At 39.1% G+C, this 19,852-nt stretch overlaps 1 protein-coding gene across 1 annotated transcript in view; it reads right to left on the reverse strand.

Moving 5' to 3' along the window:
* The window catches only part of FREM2 (FRAS1 related extracellular matrix 2), a 166,105-nt gene that overhangs the window by 39,557 nt on the left and 106,696 nt on the right, over nt 1-19,852 (reverse strand). The window contains 2 exon segments of the mRNA XM_038573169.1: nt 986-1,195; nt 3,119-3,268. Coding sequence (XP_038429097.1) covers nt 986-1,195; nt 3,119-3,268 — 360 coding nt within the window.

Raw genomic sequence — 19,852 nt, forward strand, 5'->3', positions numbered from 1 at the left:
TGACAATGGATATAGTATTATATACATAATATTAATGCATATATAAAATGTTTCTGATAATGAACATTATATATATATTTTAGGTGATATTGATGATGGATGAATTAAATATAGGTCTCATTAAAAATAGGTCACACTCTTCCAAGCAATGTCAAGATCATCATAGTTAAAATTGTTCAGAATTCCTTTGTGAGGATGTGTCAGAGAGCTCTACCACGTGGCCAGCAGCTGCTTGTCTTTAAACTATGTTTTTGGCACCTTCTCAGGGAAATTTCAAGAGTGTCTGCGTGTAAGAAGATGATAGACTTATGTTGAGAAGTAGAAAAAGACCATTACACGTGGCTCTACCCATCTATGGCAAGGGAACACAATCAAGATATTGATGACAATCTCACTTTTTTTTTTTAATGTAAGAGGAAGAATAAAAGTTTTCTTCTGAGACTGCCTGATTTTATCAAAATGGTCAGAAGACACAGCAAAGACACATACAGGATATTGTTATGAACTGAACTGCATTACCTCTAAATTCACAGGTTAAAGTCCTAACCCTTACAAGCTGAAAATGTGACCTTGTTTGAGGCTCTGGTCTTTGTAGAGGTAATGAAGTAAAAATGAGGTCATTAGAATGGGCTCTAATTTAATATAACTGCTGTCTTTATAACTAGGGGAAATTTAGACACAGTGGCACACGTAGGAGATGTAAAGACACATTAGGAACAAGATGGGTATGTACAAGCCAAATGAGAGGCATGGAGCGGATCCTTCCCACACAGTCCTCGGAAGGAACCAATCTGCCGACACCCTGATTTTGGACCTCTAGCCTCCAGAACCGTCAGATGAGAAATTTCTGAGTCTATAGTACTTTGTTATGGCAGCCCTGACAAACGTATACAGGTATATAAATCTAAGTTCATCATTTTTCTTAAGGTGTATATAAACTCCAGCCTATCATTTTACTCATCATTGTAAATTAATAAGCACTCACAGTCGGAGACAGAATCATTTATGGAAACCGTGGCTTTGCTGGGCTCGCCGAGGGCAGCGTTCATAGGCATACGAAGCACCAGTTCAAATTTCTCAATTCCCTCCAGCACTGGTTGCCCAAGATCATCCAGGATGATAACACGAACAGTCTGCATGTTGACTCCAGGTGCAAAATCTAAATTCCGACTGATTCCCACATAATCTGTTCCGGCTACACGCATAACAGAAGAATTATTCCATTGGGGACGGACGAAATTAAAATTATGAGACACAAATTATGTAGATCTATTTATGATTCTTTAAAAAATATCTGTAGACCAGCATAACATTACAGAAGAATACATTAATGAAATGCAAAGGACTAGTATCATATCGGTTTTTGAGACGGTAGAACAAACGTCAGGTTCTGAACTTCATTTTATTTAGGCCTAGTGAGTTATTTTAGTTTTCGTTATATAACCCCTCTATTTTTATTTTGGAATTCTTGAGTGGTGCTAATAAAAATCAGGTCTGAAATAATCAGCGTGACAATCATATACATGATTATCACAAATTACCTAGGAAATATATACATTTAAATTTTGTTAACATCAGTTAAACATCTGTATTTATTTTCCAAGTCTACAAGAGAATATCCTACTTCAATGTATGTTTGCCTGTTGTTGGTTAAAGCAACACATCTCAGATATAAGCTTTTGTCCCACATACTCCACCCACACTCACCTGAGGCAGATAAATCCTTTATTCTCAAAGACCTATTTGATTTTTGGCTGACTTTGTCAGACCTTGGGGCACAAACCTAGTGTTGACACCTCTATTGATGTCTGAACTAGTTACAAACAAAAGTGTCCATCAATCTTTAGGCACTACATTCATAAAGACTGGGAATGGGCGATGAGGGTTTGATATTATTGCTTCTTTGTTTTCATAACTTATGTTCTTCTAACGCTCACTTTATATGTATTCTCTTAACTTCTGAATACACGACTAAGAGTGTATCTGCCCTTAACTCCTCTTTTTAAATTTCTATCTGAATCTCCTTGTAGTTCTTCTTGTATTTTTCTTGTCCTCTGTTTCTTCGTCTTTGTTTTCACATCTCTCTTCTTCTGATTTGAATTTTTTCTTAAAAAATAACATTCAGTGAATCAAATACTTCTTGGACATTTACTACATTCAAAGCATTTTGCTGGTTCAACTACATTAAAAAGGTTAAAACTTAAGCTTGGCTTTTAAAATGGTTTGGCCCCTACTGGCTTTGTGTGGTGAGTGTGTGATGTGCGTATGATGCACATGCATGTGCACGTGTGTGCATGTGAGAAAGAGTGTGTGTTGTTGGCAATTTAGAAGGAATAAAAAAGGAAATTTCTAATCCTATGCTTACCCTATACTTTATGATCAACTCTTTGGAGATGTAAATTCCAGAATAAAAGGTAAGCACATATCACCTATATATCACCTATATAAGCACATATTCATTACTTATATAATGAAGTGTGGAAAAGTCTTTGGATCTAAAGCATTTATGGGGACATTTGGTTAAAATGAGGAGGAAACCAAATTGGAGATGCATGTACATGATACTTACACGTCATTTGGTTTCTGTGGGTGGTGGCCAGCATGATCATTCTTGTGCACACCAATGCCATAATATTCTATGGTAGGTTTACCAAGTGTACAGAACCAATTCATGCAATAAGGGCAATAGAATTTACAGTCATCATGTCTGCAATGCAGCCTCTGATTTGTGGCTTTTATTTATTTATTTACTCGTGGGAAACACAGGGAGAGAGAGAAAGAGAGAGGCAGAGACACAGGCAGAGGGAGAAGCAGGCTCCGTGCAGGGAGCCCGACGGGGGACTCGATCCTGGGTCTCCAGGATTGGGCCCTGGGCCGAAGGCAGGTGTTAAACCGCTGAGCCACCCAGGCTGCCCTGATTTGTGGCTTTTAAATGTGTTTTCTCACAGTAATAAATACAGCCTAGACTTACCGACGATATGATAACAATTTCAGAAAAATTTCCATTCATCCAGAATGCTTTAATAGGAGCGAAGTATTTTAGTTTTGAAGTATTTTGTGTCATGCTGAGTTGAACCCTAGAGAACAATCAAAATAGCTGCTGTAGGAAACTGCTCACCATCAGCAGAGGGAGGATCTGTTTTCCGAGACCTCACGGTGACACTGGAAGACCTGGACAGGTCGGTGCCTGTTCTCCACACCCGCAATTCCACATAGCCGGCGCTCTCGTCCACCAGGTACTCGACATCACCAAAGTAGAAGACAGGTTCTGTTAGAAATGAAACAGTGTGCCTGAGGTTAATTTTTTTTTTTTCCACATCAAGCCCAATGGACGAAATTCCAGAGAAGAGTTAGTTTCATTTTACTGACTCCCTTATATTGTATTTTCTCCTTTCAGAAGATAACATCTCTTTAATCTGTAGATTTATACAATTTTCAGGTCAAAAGGCCTCTGCTGAAAACCAAAAATACTTATGGCTAAGTGCCTACTGGAACATTCTCATACTGAGGATTCAGTTACTCTGTTCTCCATGTGCAGGATTATAAGGAACTCTAAATGTACTTCCTGTTAAGTTTAGCTGGTTAAATGACCCCCAAATGAAGCAAAACACACAGGCTGAAATGTTTTAAGTTTGGTAAGACTGCTCATTGTATTGTCTTTTACTGAGCCCTCATCCTACATTATGACATCTTCTCATCCGTTTACATTTGGCCTTAATCCAGTGTATCTGGATCTATGATAATCACTGCACAAATAACACCTATTGGCATAACTAGACTAAATATGTATGATTACCAGTCCTGAAGACTCTAAAGAGACCTGGACATGATTGCAGGTTACCTGTAGAGTTCTAGGGTGCCCTATACCAACTGAGGTTCCCCTAGAGAAATACACTCATACCAAGGGATTTGTCTTAAACATGTAAGAAAAAAATGTGACTTAGGTCATTAAGGTAGGACACATGCTTTGGAGACTGTATTTTTCTCCTGTATTGGTGATGAATTGACCTAATTATTATCACTCTGATTCTACCCGTGACTGACAGTTTACCTTGTAAAAAAAGTCTGAGGGGTAGCAGTTAGTTGAATAACGGTGGACACTCAGTGATAATTTATGAGCTTACTTATTAAAAAAACTCACTTTGAAATACTTACAGCCCATAAGAAAGTGTAGAAATAATACTAAGAGTATATTTTTACCCACTGTGAGCTTATTTTATGACCAAACTTTGACAAAGATAAGTTAATTTGAGTGTATATTTTTACTCACTGTGAGCTTATTTTATAACCAAACTTTGACAAAGATAAGTTAATTTGAGTGTAGACACAGAATAATAGCTCTTTGAATTGAGAGGTTTTAGTCATCTGTGTCTGGTTTCACAAGACTCAAAAGGACTGAGTCTCAAAGGTCATATAGTTCAGCACTGCTCTTAAGACACAATACCCTTAAAGAGATGACCATCATGTTTCAGAGTATCCAACTGAATTACTAAACACACAAAACACACAAAAATCAAGCAAAACCCTACAATCATGGCTTATAACCAAAGGCAATTTCATTCTGTGCACTGTTTAAATTGAGCATAAATAAGTTCTTTATTTTTCTGTCCAAACAAATTACCTTTATTAAAACTAGATAGTTACATTTTCTTTGTTTTTTTTTTCATGGGCAGGGGAGCATAATAAAAAGCATGTAGTTCCTCTGAACTCTTGAATCATACAAAGCCAATCTTGAAATTTTTGTCTGCATATTTTGGTTCACGGGGTGATGAATCTGGCAGGGCATATCTCACCCCTTTCTTATCCTTTCAACTTGGACGGTGTGAGGGCAAGTGAGTGTGTGTGTACAGATGGAGGTGTTAGCTTATTAACCTTAGTTAGGTAGACCTCAAATACAAGCCAATAAATTCCTTACATTTCTCACACCTAAATAGGTGGCAGAGGTGAAGACAGAACTTTAGAAATGCTTATTCTGACCAGATGCCCAAACCAGGCACATCTTTATGTTTTTTCAAAGGCTTTTAACATTATTATGCAGGCTTGCTCATTGATATCCAAGGTGATCTCTATCTCTTCACATTGCTCGCAAACCATAGCATCATACATATTAGGTTTCTGAATTACGGGACAGAGCCATGAAATGAGGTGAGGGGGGCACCTCTATAATAACAGCACCTCCCATCTTCCGGTCTCCCTCCTCCTCACAGATATGTAGTAATAATGGGATAGGTTAAGACACATAAGGGAATATGGCTGTTAAGCACCAAATGGGCTACATATCAGAGGCAAACTGATACAAAACATGTGTGTATTCAGATACATTCTGTAAATAATACATCAAATATTTTTATGTTATAGCTTAATGTGTACTTCATATAAGGAAAAATTAAGAGTCCTATGTAGTACCCGGAAAATTATCCAACTTGTCAATCAGTATAAAGAGTAATGATAATAGGTCCCATATTAGAAGATGAGCTATGTATCTGACATATATGCTTTATATGTACGTGTGGTATGTGTGGAGTGTGTGTTGGGGGGGCGGTATGGTGTGTGTGGCAGAGTGGGGTGAGAAAGAGAGGAGGAGGGATCCCTGGGTGGCGCAGCGGTTTGGCGCCTGCCTTTGGCCCAGGGCGCGATCCTGGAGACGCGGGATCGAATCCCACATCGGGCTCCCGGTTCATGGAGCCTGCTTCTCCCTCTGCCTATGTCTCTGCCTCTCTCTCTCTGTGACTATCATAAATAAATAAAAATTTAAAAAAAAAAAAAAAAAAAAAAAAAAAGAAAGAGAGGAGGAGAGAGAGAAATGTGAGGGTCTGGCACTTCCATAATTGCTTACTATACGGTATGTTGTTACCTCCAGCAGAAAGAAAGGGGAAATGGAAGAAAGGGTTTAATCCTAAATGTCTCAATTTTACTATAGCAGCCAATAGAAGGTATTAGAAAAGATATTTATTTCCTTAAAATTAATTTTTTGAAAATCAGTGGATTTACTTACGGGATTCCTCTCCCTCTCTGGGCTTCACTGATGACAACTGGAAAATCGATCTATTAATCAACTGTAATCATTTCCGTTAAAATACAGAGTGATTAATGTAAGCTTAAAATACAATAGTTTGTTTTTAAGAGAACAATTCTTTTTTTTTTTAAAGATTTTATTTATTTATTCATGAGAGACAGAGAGAGAGAGAGAGAGAGGGGGGGGCAGACTCACAGGCAGAGGGAGAAGCAGGCCCCATGCAGGGAGCCCAATGTGGGACTTGATCTTGGGTCTCCAGGATCACACCCTGGGCGGAAGGCAGGCGCTAAACCGCTGAGCCACCCGGGCTGCCCTAAGAGAACAATTCTTGTCATTTCTTAGGATATGAATAAAAATGAGTGGCTAGACATTAATATCTCTCTATCTTTTCAGTATGGTTGAATGAGAACTGAAAAGAATAATCATTATTACTTCAGTTTCTCAATACCTTGTCAAAAATCTCCACAACTTAAATATTGTGTCTAATTGTTACCATTTGGACAGAATCTCATGTAATATAAATGAGTTAAAAATCCTGCAAGCAATGAACTGAGTTATAATCACTCAAGATAAATGGCAAGATGCTCCTGGAACATTTTACCGTAGGTAATAAGCAAGTAAAAAGAAGCAAAGGTTAAATAAACCAAGACTGCCAACAGCTGAAGAATACCTACGCAGAACCCAAAAGAACTGCTTGTTGTGGGAAATTGTTATAATTTATGAGAAGATTTTATCTCCCTTCTCTTCTAGAACATGTTTGTTTGTTTTGTCTAGGAGCTTGGTTTCTCTTAAAAGTTAACTGCGGACCATTGTCTATTAGTTTTGTAAAGACTCACAGTACAACTTCAAGTACTTTAGAAAAAGCCTATTTATTCTGTAATCTCATCTCAAATAGGCACTGTGCTGTGTAAGCCCATCGTCTTAGTGGAGAAAACCGACAGTGGCTGATACTACCTGGAATGAGAGAAGACTCTAATAAAGCCACGAATTCCATGGCCTTCTCCACAAAATATAAAACAGTTATTCCTTGCCATTCCAGGGCCCATTACGTTTGCCATTCCAGGGCCCATGTACGTTTATTCCCTCTGCGGAAGAAGGATACGTCATATCCAAATAGTGTGCACGAGAGCAGTGTAGGGGAGGTTTTAATTTAGCCTAGTGAAATAGCACGAGAGCTATAGGGGAAGTTCAAATATTCTCCTATCCTTGGCGGTGTTACACTTTGGGGTAAAGGGCACAGAGGAAGGTATTGACTACAGACAAGTTTATGTTAGCTCATTAAACAATAACATGCTTGTAAAGAATTTACCTTAAAAAAATTAACACACTTTTCAGGGTTGGGGATACCTTCACCACAAACAGCCAGGATGGGATTGTGTCTGTTCGTTATATATGTGATTGATGAGGAGGCTTGGCCTGCCACATAAGACACACACCAGCAACAAAGACAAAGGGAAAATAACTTGAGTTTCCCCACAGGGAGAAAGTAAACTTTTTTTTTCTAAGTCTGTGGTGTCTAGATTGATGTTTACAATTACATTGTGTCTCATGAGATGAAAGAAGTAGGTGCCAGTAGTAATTGCTATCTGGAGCCAAATCTTATTTACTCACATGTCCACAGACCATCAGTCAAGCGAGCTTTGTGGTTCTAACATGTTGGCTAAGAACAGAATGAAATACAAGATTTCATGCTGTCTTTTGGCTTAGTGCTGAAAAGATTACAAAGAAACCTCCCTAAATTATTTCCAACTCAGGTCTCTCTTCTGAGTTCTGGACCTAGATAACTAAGCAGCCTACTCAACCCTGTGAGGCTTCCACACAAACTTCTTCCAAACGGAGTCAGTAGAGTCCCCTCAACTGCCCACTCCTGGTTTCTCTTGGGCTCACAAGTGCCACTTCCCTAGATTCAGCCAGTACACTTGCCATTTTAATTCCCCCAACAGCCACTCAGCCACGCTCTTAACTAAAAAGGTCATTCCTCAAAGCAAACTTCATCATGGTAATCCAGCTACAGAAAACCTGCCAGTGTTCCTCACTGTTCTTAGATTGTTCACAAATTCCTTAACATGATATTCAATACATCAGAGCCTCTGGTCTCACTAAGTCTCATTTTAGGCCCCCTTTTACTCAGTAGTCTAGTGTCTTGAATGTCTTAACTGTGTCACTTCTAATCTTTGCTATACCACCCCTGTAGTTTTCCACACTCCTTTCCTCCTCCTCCTCACAGGGATAACCCTTGCTCCTTCCAGACTTCTGTCTAGAAGCTACTTGTGCTGGGAAGCACCCTGTCTTCCCCAGCAAAGCCCCCACTCTCTCCACAGGTGGGGTCTCCGAGTTTTCTAAGGAGAGGAATTAAGCCTCCTTTATTCACTGGTGTTTCTCCAATGCTTAATGTAATGAATACATGGCAGTAGGTGCTCAATTGATATTGCAGAATGAATGAACATCAATACAATAGGATTATTTGTTTTCAGGACAAATGAATAAATACATCTTTGTGGTGGGTGAGTTAGAGGAGTATACTTTTGGGGCACCTGAGGCTCAGTCCGTTAAGTGTCCGACTCTTAATTTCGGCTCAAGTCATCATCTCAGGGTCATAGAATCAAGCCAACCTCTGGCTCCTCACTCAGTGAGGAATCTGCTTGAGATTCTCTCTCTCTCATCTCTCCCTCTCCCTCTGCCTCTCCCCCCTCTCTGTTGGTCTCTCCCTCTCAAATAAATCAATACATTTTTAAAGAAGACTCCACTCTTAGCATCAGGTAGTGGGAGAAGCTTCTGAAGGAGGAGCAAGTGGTTGTCCTTGGAGTAAAATGACTTCAGAGGGCTGCCTTTTAGATCTGGAGGGAGTCCAAGGGGAAAGGGGACTGAATCACAGTGAACTCAAAGAAAATAGGTTCTTTTTCTTTTTCAATCCTCTGTTCCGAGTTGGATGTGCATCAGAATCACCAAAGATTTAAAAACTGAATTGATGCTAGGCCTCACCTCCCATTTATGGAATCAGAATTTCCAGCAGCTGCCCCAGAGGCAAGAACATTTTTCTATTTTGTTTTTTGTTTTTTTAATGAAAAATGTTTTTTAGAGTAGTTTTCTGTTCACAGCAAAATTGAGCAAAAGGAAAAGAGATTTCCCATAGACCCCCAATCCCCTCCCACACTGCACCAGTGTTTTAAAACACCTGTACAGGTGTCAGCAATCTGCATGCATGTTTTAGCTCATGTGCATGTCTTTACCAAATCATGACTACTTGCTGGATATCACACTGATTGTTTTGATTCAGGATCTCCATTCTCACGATAACCTTATGAGGTATGTACTGTGTTATCTTGTTTTCACAGAGAAGGAAACTAAGGATTAAGGAGGTTAAGAGACTTGTCCAAACTCACACATGAGGGAAATGGTGGACACCCAGACAAAGCCCGAGTGCTTAACTGAGCTAACGTTAAAATGCAAGAGAGGGGGCTACCTGGGTGGCTCAGTGGTTGAGCGTCTGCCTTCAGCTCAGGATATGGTCCCGGGGTCCTGGGATCAAGTCCCACATCAGATTCCCCACAGGGAGCCTGCTTCTCCCTCTGCCTATGTCTCTTCCTCTCTCTGTGTGTCTCTCATGAATAAATAAATAAAATCTTAAAAAAAAATGAAGGCAAGAGAGGAATCATAAGACAAAAGGTTTTCAAATACCAGGTGTTGTATAGAAGTGTTGAATCACTACACTGTACACCTAAAACTAATATAATATTGACATCTGCTTAAAGGCAGCTTTGTGATTTTATATCTTACATTCTCTAATCTAGCAGCAATAATGAAAAATTGAAGGTAATATGCCATTTCTTTTTGGTAGCTTTGATAATTTTCTCCTTTAATGTTAACATACTTGATAAGGAAAGGTAGAGCTATGCTCAAAACAAGATAAACATCTCTGTGAACTAAAAAGGTAAGAACATCATAGTGGTGAGTGGAGCCAAAGTGAATGGTTCTACTCGTCTCTGAAGTCTGGAGACAGGCTGTAAATCAACATTTGAGTCATAGAGACCAAATGAAAACATAATTCCAAAGTGAGGGCAAAAATACAGATATTTTCTGGCAGCAAAGATGAAGAGGTTTTACTCATCTACAGATGCACACTGAGAAACTGCTAGAAGCACAGAAAAAATAAAAAAATTCAAAAGGAAGAACTGTACCTGCAAGAAGAGAACCAATAAATAAAATATTCTGGCAAAACTATAGGCATAGGGATCCCTGGGTGGCGCAGCGGTTTGGCGCCTGCCTTTGGCCCAGGGCGCGATCCTGGAGACCCGGGATTGAATCCCACGTCGGGCTCCCGGTGCATGGAGCCTGCTTCTCCCTCTGCCTGTGTCTCTGCCTCTCTCTCTCTCTCTGTATGACTATCATAAATAAATAATAATAAAAAAATGTTTAAAAAAAAAAAACTATAGGCATAAATAACAATCATAGTTGATATATTTAAATAGCAATATTAACTAAAGTCCAAATATGACTTAAAGCAAAATTGTTAATAATGAATAACTCTCTAAATAAAAAGTTCACAAGGTTTTTAATAATCTTGAACTTGTATTCAAATAGGTAAAGCAAAAATTGACATGATTACAGGAAAGTACTGATTATAATTATAGTGGGTTTTTTATTGCACAACTCTCAGAAAAATGATAGATGAGTTTGAACAATCTGTAGAAATATAAGAAAAGGCAACATAATCCTTGCCTCATGTATGTATGAATCTCTGCTCCTCAAAACAAAAGATTAGTATCCAAAATAAATTAAAACTCCTATAAATCTATATCAAAAATTCCTTTTTCTTTAAGGTTTTTTTTTGTTGTTGTTGCTGAGTTACAGACTGAGAGAGAGAGAGAGAATGCACGCAAGTGAGGAGAAGAAGGAGAGAGAGAATCATAAGCACAGAGCCTGACATGTGCTCAATCGCATGACTCTGAGATCATCACCTGAGTTGAAATAGAGTTGAACGCTTAACTGACTGAGCCATCGAGGCACCCCTAGCAAAAATTCTAACAGCAAATGGAAATACTGGAGTTATATAAACATTCAAGTCTCAGAAGAGGAAACTTTCACCATCATATGTAAATAACCTTAAAATGAGACATTATTTAATATTCGTAAGATTGGAAAAACCTAAATGGTGCAACAGGATGAGAAAATAGACATTGTCAGATGCTACTGGTGGGAGTGCAAATAGATTCAATCACTTTAGAGAGATTTGGCAATATCTGATAAAATTAAAATTGTATATTCAGCATGACCCATCAATTCTACTTTTTGGTAGCTTCCTACAGAAATTCTGCACATGTATACTAAGAAACATTTACAAGTATGTTTAATGCAACATTATTTATACTTACTAAACAAGGGGAAAACACAAATGTCCACGAATAAGGGAATGGATAATTAAAACTCATCTAAATGGAATGACTAAGTTGTACACCTGAAACTAATGTAACATTGTGTGTCAATCATAACAAAACAAGACCAAAAAAAAAAAAAAAACCACACACCTCATATAAATGCATCAAAATAACAGATCTTGAAAACACCATGCCAATTTTTTAAAGAAAAAGCAAGTTGCAATAGATACATATCCAGTTCACCATCATTGCTGCTTTGGAGGACTATGGTAGTTGAATGATATCACAAGGGACTTCGACTTTATGAAAGCGTTTAATTCTTTTAAAAGATCTGAAGCAAATGAAAAATGGTAACTGCTAGTTTTAGATGGTGTGCACCTCATCCTATTTTTTTTTTACATTTTTGTAATAAAAAATTTTACATGGTCGTTATAGAATGGTATGCATACGATGATTCATTTTATTAAAATGTATGTGTACATTGTTAATGCATAGAAATAAGACAGAATATATGACAAGCTGCTAACTGGTTATTTCCCAGGGGTGGGATTATGAGGAAATTGACCTCCTTTGCTACACATTTCTTACATATATTAATTTGCGTTGTAATTATTTAAACCTAATTTTTTTTCAAGTAGCATCTTACATTGTAAATAAAAACAAGGGGGAAAAATCTGATGAACTTTCTCCTATAAATAACATCTTCAAAAAATTAGTTTTAAATAATTTTGACTGGGCGTTTGCCTTTTCTTTCAAGATATACTTTAAATACGTAAACATACATTCTTAAGAATGACCTCATAGCTAGTTTTTAAAGAGCATTTTCAAAATTCTTGTTGAAAAATAAAGTTCAAATGTGTATTTAAGGGGAAAGCTTAGGAGTATGTATCAGTTTAAAGGCATGTTTTGACATTTCTTTTTCTTGCCAACTATAATTTTCTCAGAGAGAATAAAGAAAAGTCAGTACATGTCTAGAATGCTGATAATTTAGGGAATGAATCTTCCCAAGATTTCAGCTGAGAATACACGGTGAGACTTTCTCCAAAAGGATAATGTTATCAGAGATTTTACTGCCAATCTAGTTTCACCCCAAAACTCTGATTTTGTCTTACCCAGGGTCTCTATAAGTTTAAAATAACATTTAAATGTTGCGGTCATCAGAGTTTTCCACCATCTAGTAGCATTTGAAAGTTTTTCTGAATGTTCTTTATTCAACAAATGTTGTTGAGCATCGTGTTTTCTAGAACTGGTGTTGTGGGGTTCTTTTGAGAATATTTTATTTTTGTTTCTATCCAAAATGATACACTGCATAAACAGAAGGGGAAGGAAAAACTGGTCATGAGCCACTAAATGATTCATCAACCCAATGGGATGCAACTTAAAATTTCCTAAACATTACTCTTTATGCATGTCAATGTTTCCCAAAGGTGGTCACAAATCTGTACTGTCCCCGAGGGGTTTTTAAAATGTAAATTCCTGGGGTCTCACCTCAAATCAACAAAATAAAAAACCTCAAAAAAATTTAAACTGTTTCAGGTCAACAGCCTATCCAGTAGAAGTCTGAGAATCGCAATGTGTGTGTGTGTGGGTGGGGGGTGGGGGGGCAGTACAGAGACTGTGCCAGGCAACAGGTGCCATGGTGCAGAGGCTCTTCGCGTGTTCCAGTGTGCTGGAGGCAGCAGGACAGCATCTCAGAAAAGAAAATGTGAGCTTGCAGGCTGAGCAGGTTTTAATAGCAGTGAAAAGGACGGATGTCTCAGAAGGATTAGGAGCAGCCAAGGCCTGAGCATGCGTGCTGGGTTAAAAAGAGGTGAGGTTCCAGTATCTGGAGTTCCCCAGAGTGGAGAAGGTGAGGACCCAAGTTGAGGTGACAGCCAATGGCAACTGTGTGCATTCTTGCATTGGATGCCAAGAACTATCGAAAATGGGCCGTCATTGATCATTTTTAAGCAGAAGTGACACAACAGGAACTTGATTTGCAAAATGGGAACCAGGGTGGATTGAGGGAAGCAGGGCGAGGCTAGAGGCTGGAGAAGGGTTAGGGAACTACAGTGGAAGGAGGAGTTAGGAAGATCTTAAGATAGAATCTCAAAGTGGGAAAATTGAGAATTAGGCTTGGAGTTTCCAAAATAGAGGGGCGGTGCTTTGTGATCAATTAAATGTGGCAGGTGAAATGAAGTGGATGCCAAGGGATGTCCAGCTTGGTCAACGGGGTGGTTTTTTAATTGCGAAGGGTATTCATGTTGTCATTCATGGTGCTTTTGCCCACCGGTTGCTCTGTTCCATAATCATTCTCTCTACTTTCATTTGCTATCTTTCTTAGAACTCTTGGATGATGTCTCTGTGTCTCTCATGAATAAATAAATAAAATCTTGAAAAAAAAAAAAAAGAAGTCAGATGAGATGGGGCACCTGGGTGGCTCAGTGATTGATTGTCTGCTCAGGTCATCATCCTGGGGTCCTGGGATCAAGTCCCACCACAGACTCCCAGCAGGAAGCCTGCTTTTTCCTCTACGTCTCTGTGTCTCATGAATAAATAAATAAAATATTTTTTAAAAAACCCAGACGAGAGTATCCTCTAGACTTTCACAGAGATAATATATTTAATTAAACCTAACGTTACAAGTGGTTGGCTTGTCACAGGCTCTCGATAAACAGTAATCATTATTTTCATTATATAATACAGATACTTTCTATTCATATGTTTATTGTTAGATCTAAAACCTAATATAACGATAAGTGCTAGACAACTAAATGGTATGTATGTGAGAAAGGATATTTACTTACAGCAAGTGTGTGATAGGAGAAGATGTTATAGCCACACTGTGGAATACTATGTAGCCACCAAAGAGAATCCATAAGAGTTTAAAAGTGATGGCATAAAAAGCTTTTCATGAGGGACACGTGGGTGGCTCAGCCGTTGAGCATCTGCCTTCAGCTCGGGTTGTGATCCCAGACCCAGGGATCGAGTCCCACATCAGGCTTCCTACGAGAAGCCTGCTTCTCCCTGTCTGTGTCTCTCATGAACACTTAAAATCTTTTCTAAAAAAAGATTTTCATGATATATTGCCCTGGGAAATAAATACAGCATGAGCTCATATGTATAATATGATCATATAGTAATAACAAATATGTAGTATTTTCCAGGCCTCTGAACTGCTCTAATACATATATCTCATTCAATCCTCCTAACTACCCTTTGAAGTAGGTACTATTACCATCTCTACTTTATTGATGATAACTACTGATGAAGTCCAGACATTTAAGATCAATAGCCAATACATGGAAAGGAAACCAGACCATCTGCCTCTAGAATATGTGCTAGTTGAGACTTCACACAGCAATAATTACCTCTAATCAAAGTGAAAATAAATATGTGCATTTGAGTGTGTATATAAAAAAATCCACTCATCACACTTAAGTGACCTCAAGGAAGAGGTATGGGTTTGGTGTAGAAGATAATCAGACTCTCACCATCTAGTTGATATACCTCTTTTTAGTACTCATGAATAGTTTTGTGATAAAAATATTAATACTAAATGAGGATTAATCCGCATAACATACCTCCTTTAAATACAGCTGCAAAATATGATTAAAGAAAAAATATTAGAGAGCAAAAAGTCTTCCCTTTCCTGTTAAAATTTTTAAGACAGGGGCACCTGGGTGGCTCAGTCAGTTAAGCATCTGCCTTCTGCTCAGGTCATGATCCTGAGGTCGTGGGATCGAGCCCTGAGTTCGGGTTTCTGCTCAGCAGGGAGTCTGCTTCTCCTTCTCCCTCTGCCCCTCCCTCTGCTTATGCTCTCTTTCTCTCTCTCTGGCATATATCTCTAACTATATATCTATATCTGTATCTACGTATCTTTATCTGTATATCTTTAAGACTTTTTTTTTTACCCCTAACAGGTTCTGGCATTTTTACCGACTTGCTGTGATATTTCACAGTGCTGTGGATGTGTACACTCTCTCAGGAACTGAGAGAGTTATTTCGCCTTCAAAGAAACCATTATCTCCGTATCCCAAGGCCCTGAAAAATTTGTCTTTCCTTTCTTCTATGTAACCCACTCCCAGTGGACAGCTGTCAAGACAGTCCTGCCTCTGACACTTCTCCCACTGCACTTGACACGCTATATTCAAATGACTCATCCACTCATTTGTGTTCCTCATTAGATCTTCCCAAAGGCAGAAATCATGTATTGTTCATCTGTAAACTCTAATGAGAAGCATGTAGACTGGCATAGAAGGGGGTCATCAAGAAATGTGTGGAGACGCAAGCGAAGATTGATAATTGCTTCCAGAGTTTCTAATCAAAAGTAATTATTGTGGCTCCAGAGCTCATCTTGTGAGTGAGAATACACCAATTAATATTATGGTTAATGTCATAGTAATATTACAATATAATTGCCACATTGACAGAGTGTGTGCCTCTGCAAGCCACATTAGAATGTCTAGAATTATTTTCCCTCTTTCTCTGAAAACAAGTATCTGGAAAGGTGAACATTTTCAGAACATTTTCTTTAAAGATGTGTAACGAGAGTCTCCTTGAGTGACAAGACAGGAACACAACAGTCTATGTAAGAGAAAACTAAAATATTAGAACTCAGCTGTGAGATATTCTTCATCAAAAAAATCATCATAGAAGGGAAAGGAAATGAGGTATCACTCTATGCTTAACCCCCGCCCCCATACCCTTAAAATTGTTACTGCTCCAAAAACCACTGATCAAAAGGCATACTTGTACATTTTCATTCCTACTGACTAATCTTTCTAAGTAAGATTTCAGAATCAATGGAGACTCTGACATCAGGGTGATTTATGTGGGAATCCCAACAGCTGAACGAAGAAAGATTATGACCACCAGTGTCACACAATCTGTGTGAGTTCTCAGGAATAAAAGCATGTGGTTAACACTTGAATAATAAATAATCTTGACCATAGACTGCTCAACAATTGACACTTGAAACATGCCTGCAGGCGGCAGAGGAGGAGACTCCAGAAAAAATAGCTGAGAGGAAAAAATAGCTCCATTTCAAGCTGAGAGGAATGTGCTCCTTTTTTTATAAGAATCCTTCTTCCTTATTCCTCCTTGTGAGTGCTACACAGTAGCAGCTTTGCCTTTGCCCCATAGCTTCTAGCATAGTAGGTGAAGAGGAGACTCCAGAGTCTTCCATCCTTTTGTGTTTCAGTGGGGAAAAAACACACCCAACTGTTCCACGGGCCATGGGTAGGCACTTCTGAAACATATGACATTGGGGAAGTCAACCTCTTTGGTTCTTGGATTTCTGGTCTCCAATATGAAGATAATCCAGTTGGGTCTGTGTGAAGTCACAGCACCAAGCTTTCAGGTCCATGCACATTCTTCTTGCCCTTGGAGACTGGTGTTTTCCTTGGCAGCAATTTCTCTCATTTAGCATTCACAGAACCTGTTTGTGCTTAATTCCTGCATCCTTTATTGAAAAGAAGGTAGTTGCTTCTTCTCAAGGAAAGGAATGGTTAGAAGACCATTCCTGCCTCAGAAATGATTTGCAAACTAAAAGATAAACCCTAAACCAAGATGGTAAAAATGTAGACATGATTTCTCCTATGACTGATTACATTCAGGTAAAATGTGCTCAGTAACATATAGGACTCCTAAGAAACCACCTTGTTTTATCATTCAGACTTGTGTTTTGGTTTTAATTTATAAAGAATCAAAAAACTAATTTTTTAAAAAAGTAAAATTAAAAAATAAAGCCATAGGGGCAACTGGGTGGCTCAGTCTGTTGAGCGTCCAACTCTTGATTTCAGCTCACGTCATGATCTCAGGGTCATGAGCATAAAGCCTGTGTCGGGCTCTGTGCTCAGTGGGTAGTCTGCTTAGGATTCTCTCTCTCCCTCTCCCTCTGCCCCTCCCCCATTCATGCTTGCTCGCACTCTCTTTCTAAATAAAGAAAGAAAGAAAGCCACATCCCCTCCTAGCGTATCTCTCCACACATCCTGAGTTGGGATGGAGGAACAGTCATGGCTGAGATATGTGACCTTAGTGGTTAAAGGGCAGCTCAGAGAGGAGGTCAGTAATGGAATCGGGCAGCTAAATAAATGGTTTTTATGGAGAAACTTAAAAGCCAATTCAAGGCTATTAGGGTTCAGATAAATATAGTGTCACTTAGAAGCTGTTGAGCATCTATAATCTAACAGCTAAATAGAAACTGGAGCAGATAGAGTTGTCCAGAGCAATGGCAATGCTTCTTTGCAACCTTTAGGTGGGAGACTAACCATTGGTTGTCAAGAGATGGACTTCAGAGAATTCAAGTGAGCTGAAAGGTACACATTTTTTCTTAAAATGTACACATTTTGTTCTTATTTTAGCATTTTGTAAACACATGAAATGTATTTTTTTTAATAAATAGAGCTGTATTCTCTTTTGGCTTTTTTTCATATTATAAAAAGTAGTAAATAATGGTAAGACTATTAAAGGTAGCCCTGGTCAGTCTGCTCTCTCTAGGCATTCATCCAGTCATCTATTACATATTTACTGAACACCTATTATGGACTAAACGCCATGCTCCATGCTGGCCATACTGATGGAGACACAGCCCTTGTCTTTGAAGAGTTTCTGGTCCCATAATTGAAACAGAAGGTCAGTTGCACTGTTGTCTTGACAAGAAGAATAAGGCTAGCTAAACATACGGGTGTTCTAAGTACTTTACATATACTCACTTACTGATTCTTCATTACAGCCCTGTGAGATAGGTGTGATCCTGAGAAAATTGAGTACTGACAGGTGATCTATCTCCTAAGACAGAGCCAGGATTAGACACCAGGAAGCATGGCTTCTCAAGCAGATAGTCTCCATGCATGAAGCAATTCTAGTTATGCTACCTGGTTTTGCTAATTACTGATGTTACAAATTATATCCATCTCCTTGCTCATTCTTCCCATCTTAAAATTACCATAAATAATCTTTCACTCAATACTGCCACACCATAGTTCCATAGTTCATAGCCAGAAGCACCACTATTTGATCTGAGAGTTTTTCCTTTCTTCCTTTCCCTTGAATAATAACTTAAGAGACTATCCATTATCTTTAACTTTTCAGCTCCCATTAACACTGAAATTGTTGGTACATGGCTTCATCCTCCAAAGCATCCAGTAATCTTCTCTCCAAGTTGACCGGTGCCCTAGTCCTTGCTAAATCCAACTGCCTATTGGGCATCTGTGTTCCTTCTTCTCTCTGTAGAATTTAAAGCCATGGACCATACTTGTCTTCTCTTCCTGAATCTCTTTATCCTCTTCCTTCTGTAATACCACTCTCCTCTGGTTATTCTCTCATCTTTCCCCTGTTCCTTAATTGTGGGTGTTTTTCTTTTAAAGGACTAAAATAAGAAAATGGCCATTAGGTGTTCAACACATTACCTACACAGTAAGTACAAGTTAGTGCTAGTCAGTCATTATTCTTATTAGTAGCTGGATTTTGAGGCATTGATGGGAGTTAGCCAGGTAAAGCATGAGGAGGTGGAGGGGGAGGATGTCCCAAGCAGAAGCAGCCCACAGAGCTTCACCTGTTTAGGCAGAGCATTTAGTATGAATGGTACACTGCCCAGGGTGAGGAGGTGGGGGCGGGGTGGTAAGGAGAGAAACAGAAAGTAATGGCCAGGCCATACAGGACCTTGTGTGCTAAGCTAAGACGTTAGAACCTTAGCCTAGAAGTTGTCATGGAGAGGTAGGGTCAGTTTGTTTTCTTTTAATAGAGAAAGAGAGAGAGTGAGTGTGCCAGTGTGTGTGTGGGGGAGGGGCAGAACGAGAGGGAGATAGAGAATTTTAAGCAGGCTCCACACTCAGTGCAGAGTCCTATCAGGCTCCACCTTACCACCCTGAGGATCATGACCTGAGCCGAAACCAAGAGTCAGACATTTCACCCGCTGAGCCATCCAGGTGCCTAAGGTGTGCTCCGTTTTAAGAAGGGAGGGCGTGATAAAATAAGCATTTAGGGGGTCTGGAGGATGGATAGGCTAGGGGTGGGCAGATTGGAAGCAGGGAGACAAGTTCATAGCAACTGCAGGAATCTGGGCAAAGTATGAAGCTGGCTGAACAAAGTGGCTGGCTGTTCAGCTGAGGAAGACAGTAAGGATACGGTGTTCAAAGATAAAGGAGGCAGAGTTAGGGATTTGGGGTGGGGGTGAGAGGAAGGAGTCTAGCACTGGTAGAAATGCTTATCAAGATTAGGAGCACAGGAGAAAAACCAGGAGGTAAGAACTACCTCCCTACTCGTTTGTGTTTTCCTGATTTGCTTTGATTTCTTTCGGAGGTTGAGTCACCAGACCCAGGGTAACTAGTGTGCCTCTAATACTTTTCCCTTACTGTTTCAAAGGAAAAGAAGATGACTCCATGCAGAAGTAAATTATTGGGTTTTCCATAATTACAACACAAGGGTTTGTCAGTTTCTCTCTTCACAGAAATGTCAAGGGATGCAATGTTTTGAACAA

The sequence above is a fragment of the Canis lupus genome, chromosome 25, assembly GCF_011100685.1.
Source record: "Canis lupus familiaris isolate Mischka breed German Shepherd chromosome 25, alternate assembly UU_Cfam_GSD_1.0, whole genome shotgun sequence".
NCBI classification, from domain to species: domain Eukaryota; kingdom Metazoa; phylum Chordata; class Mammalia; order Carnivora; family Canidae; genus Canis; species Canis lupus.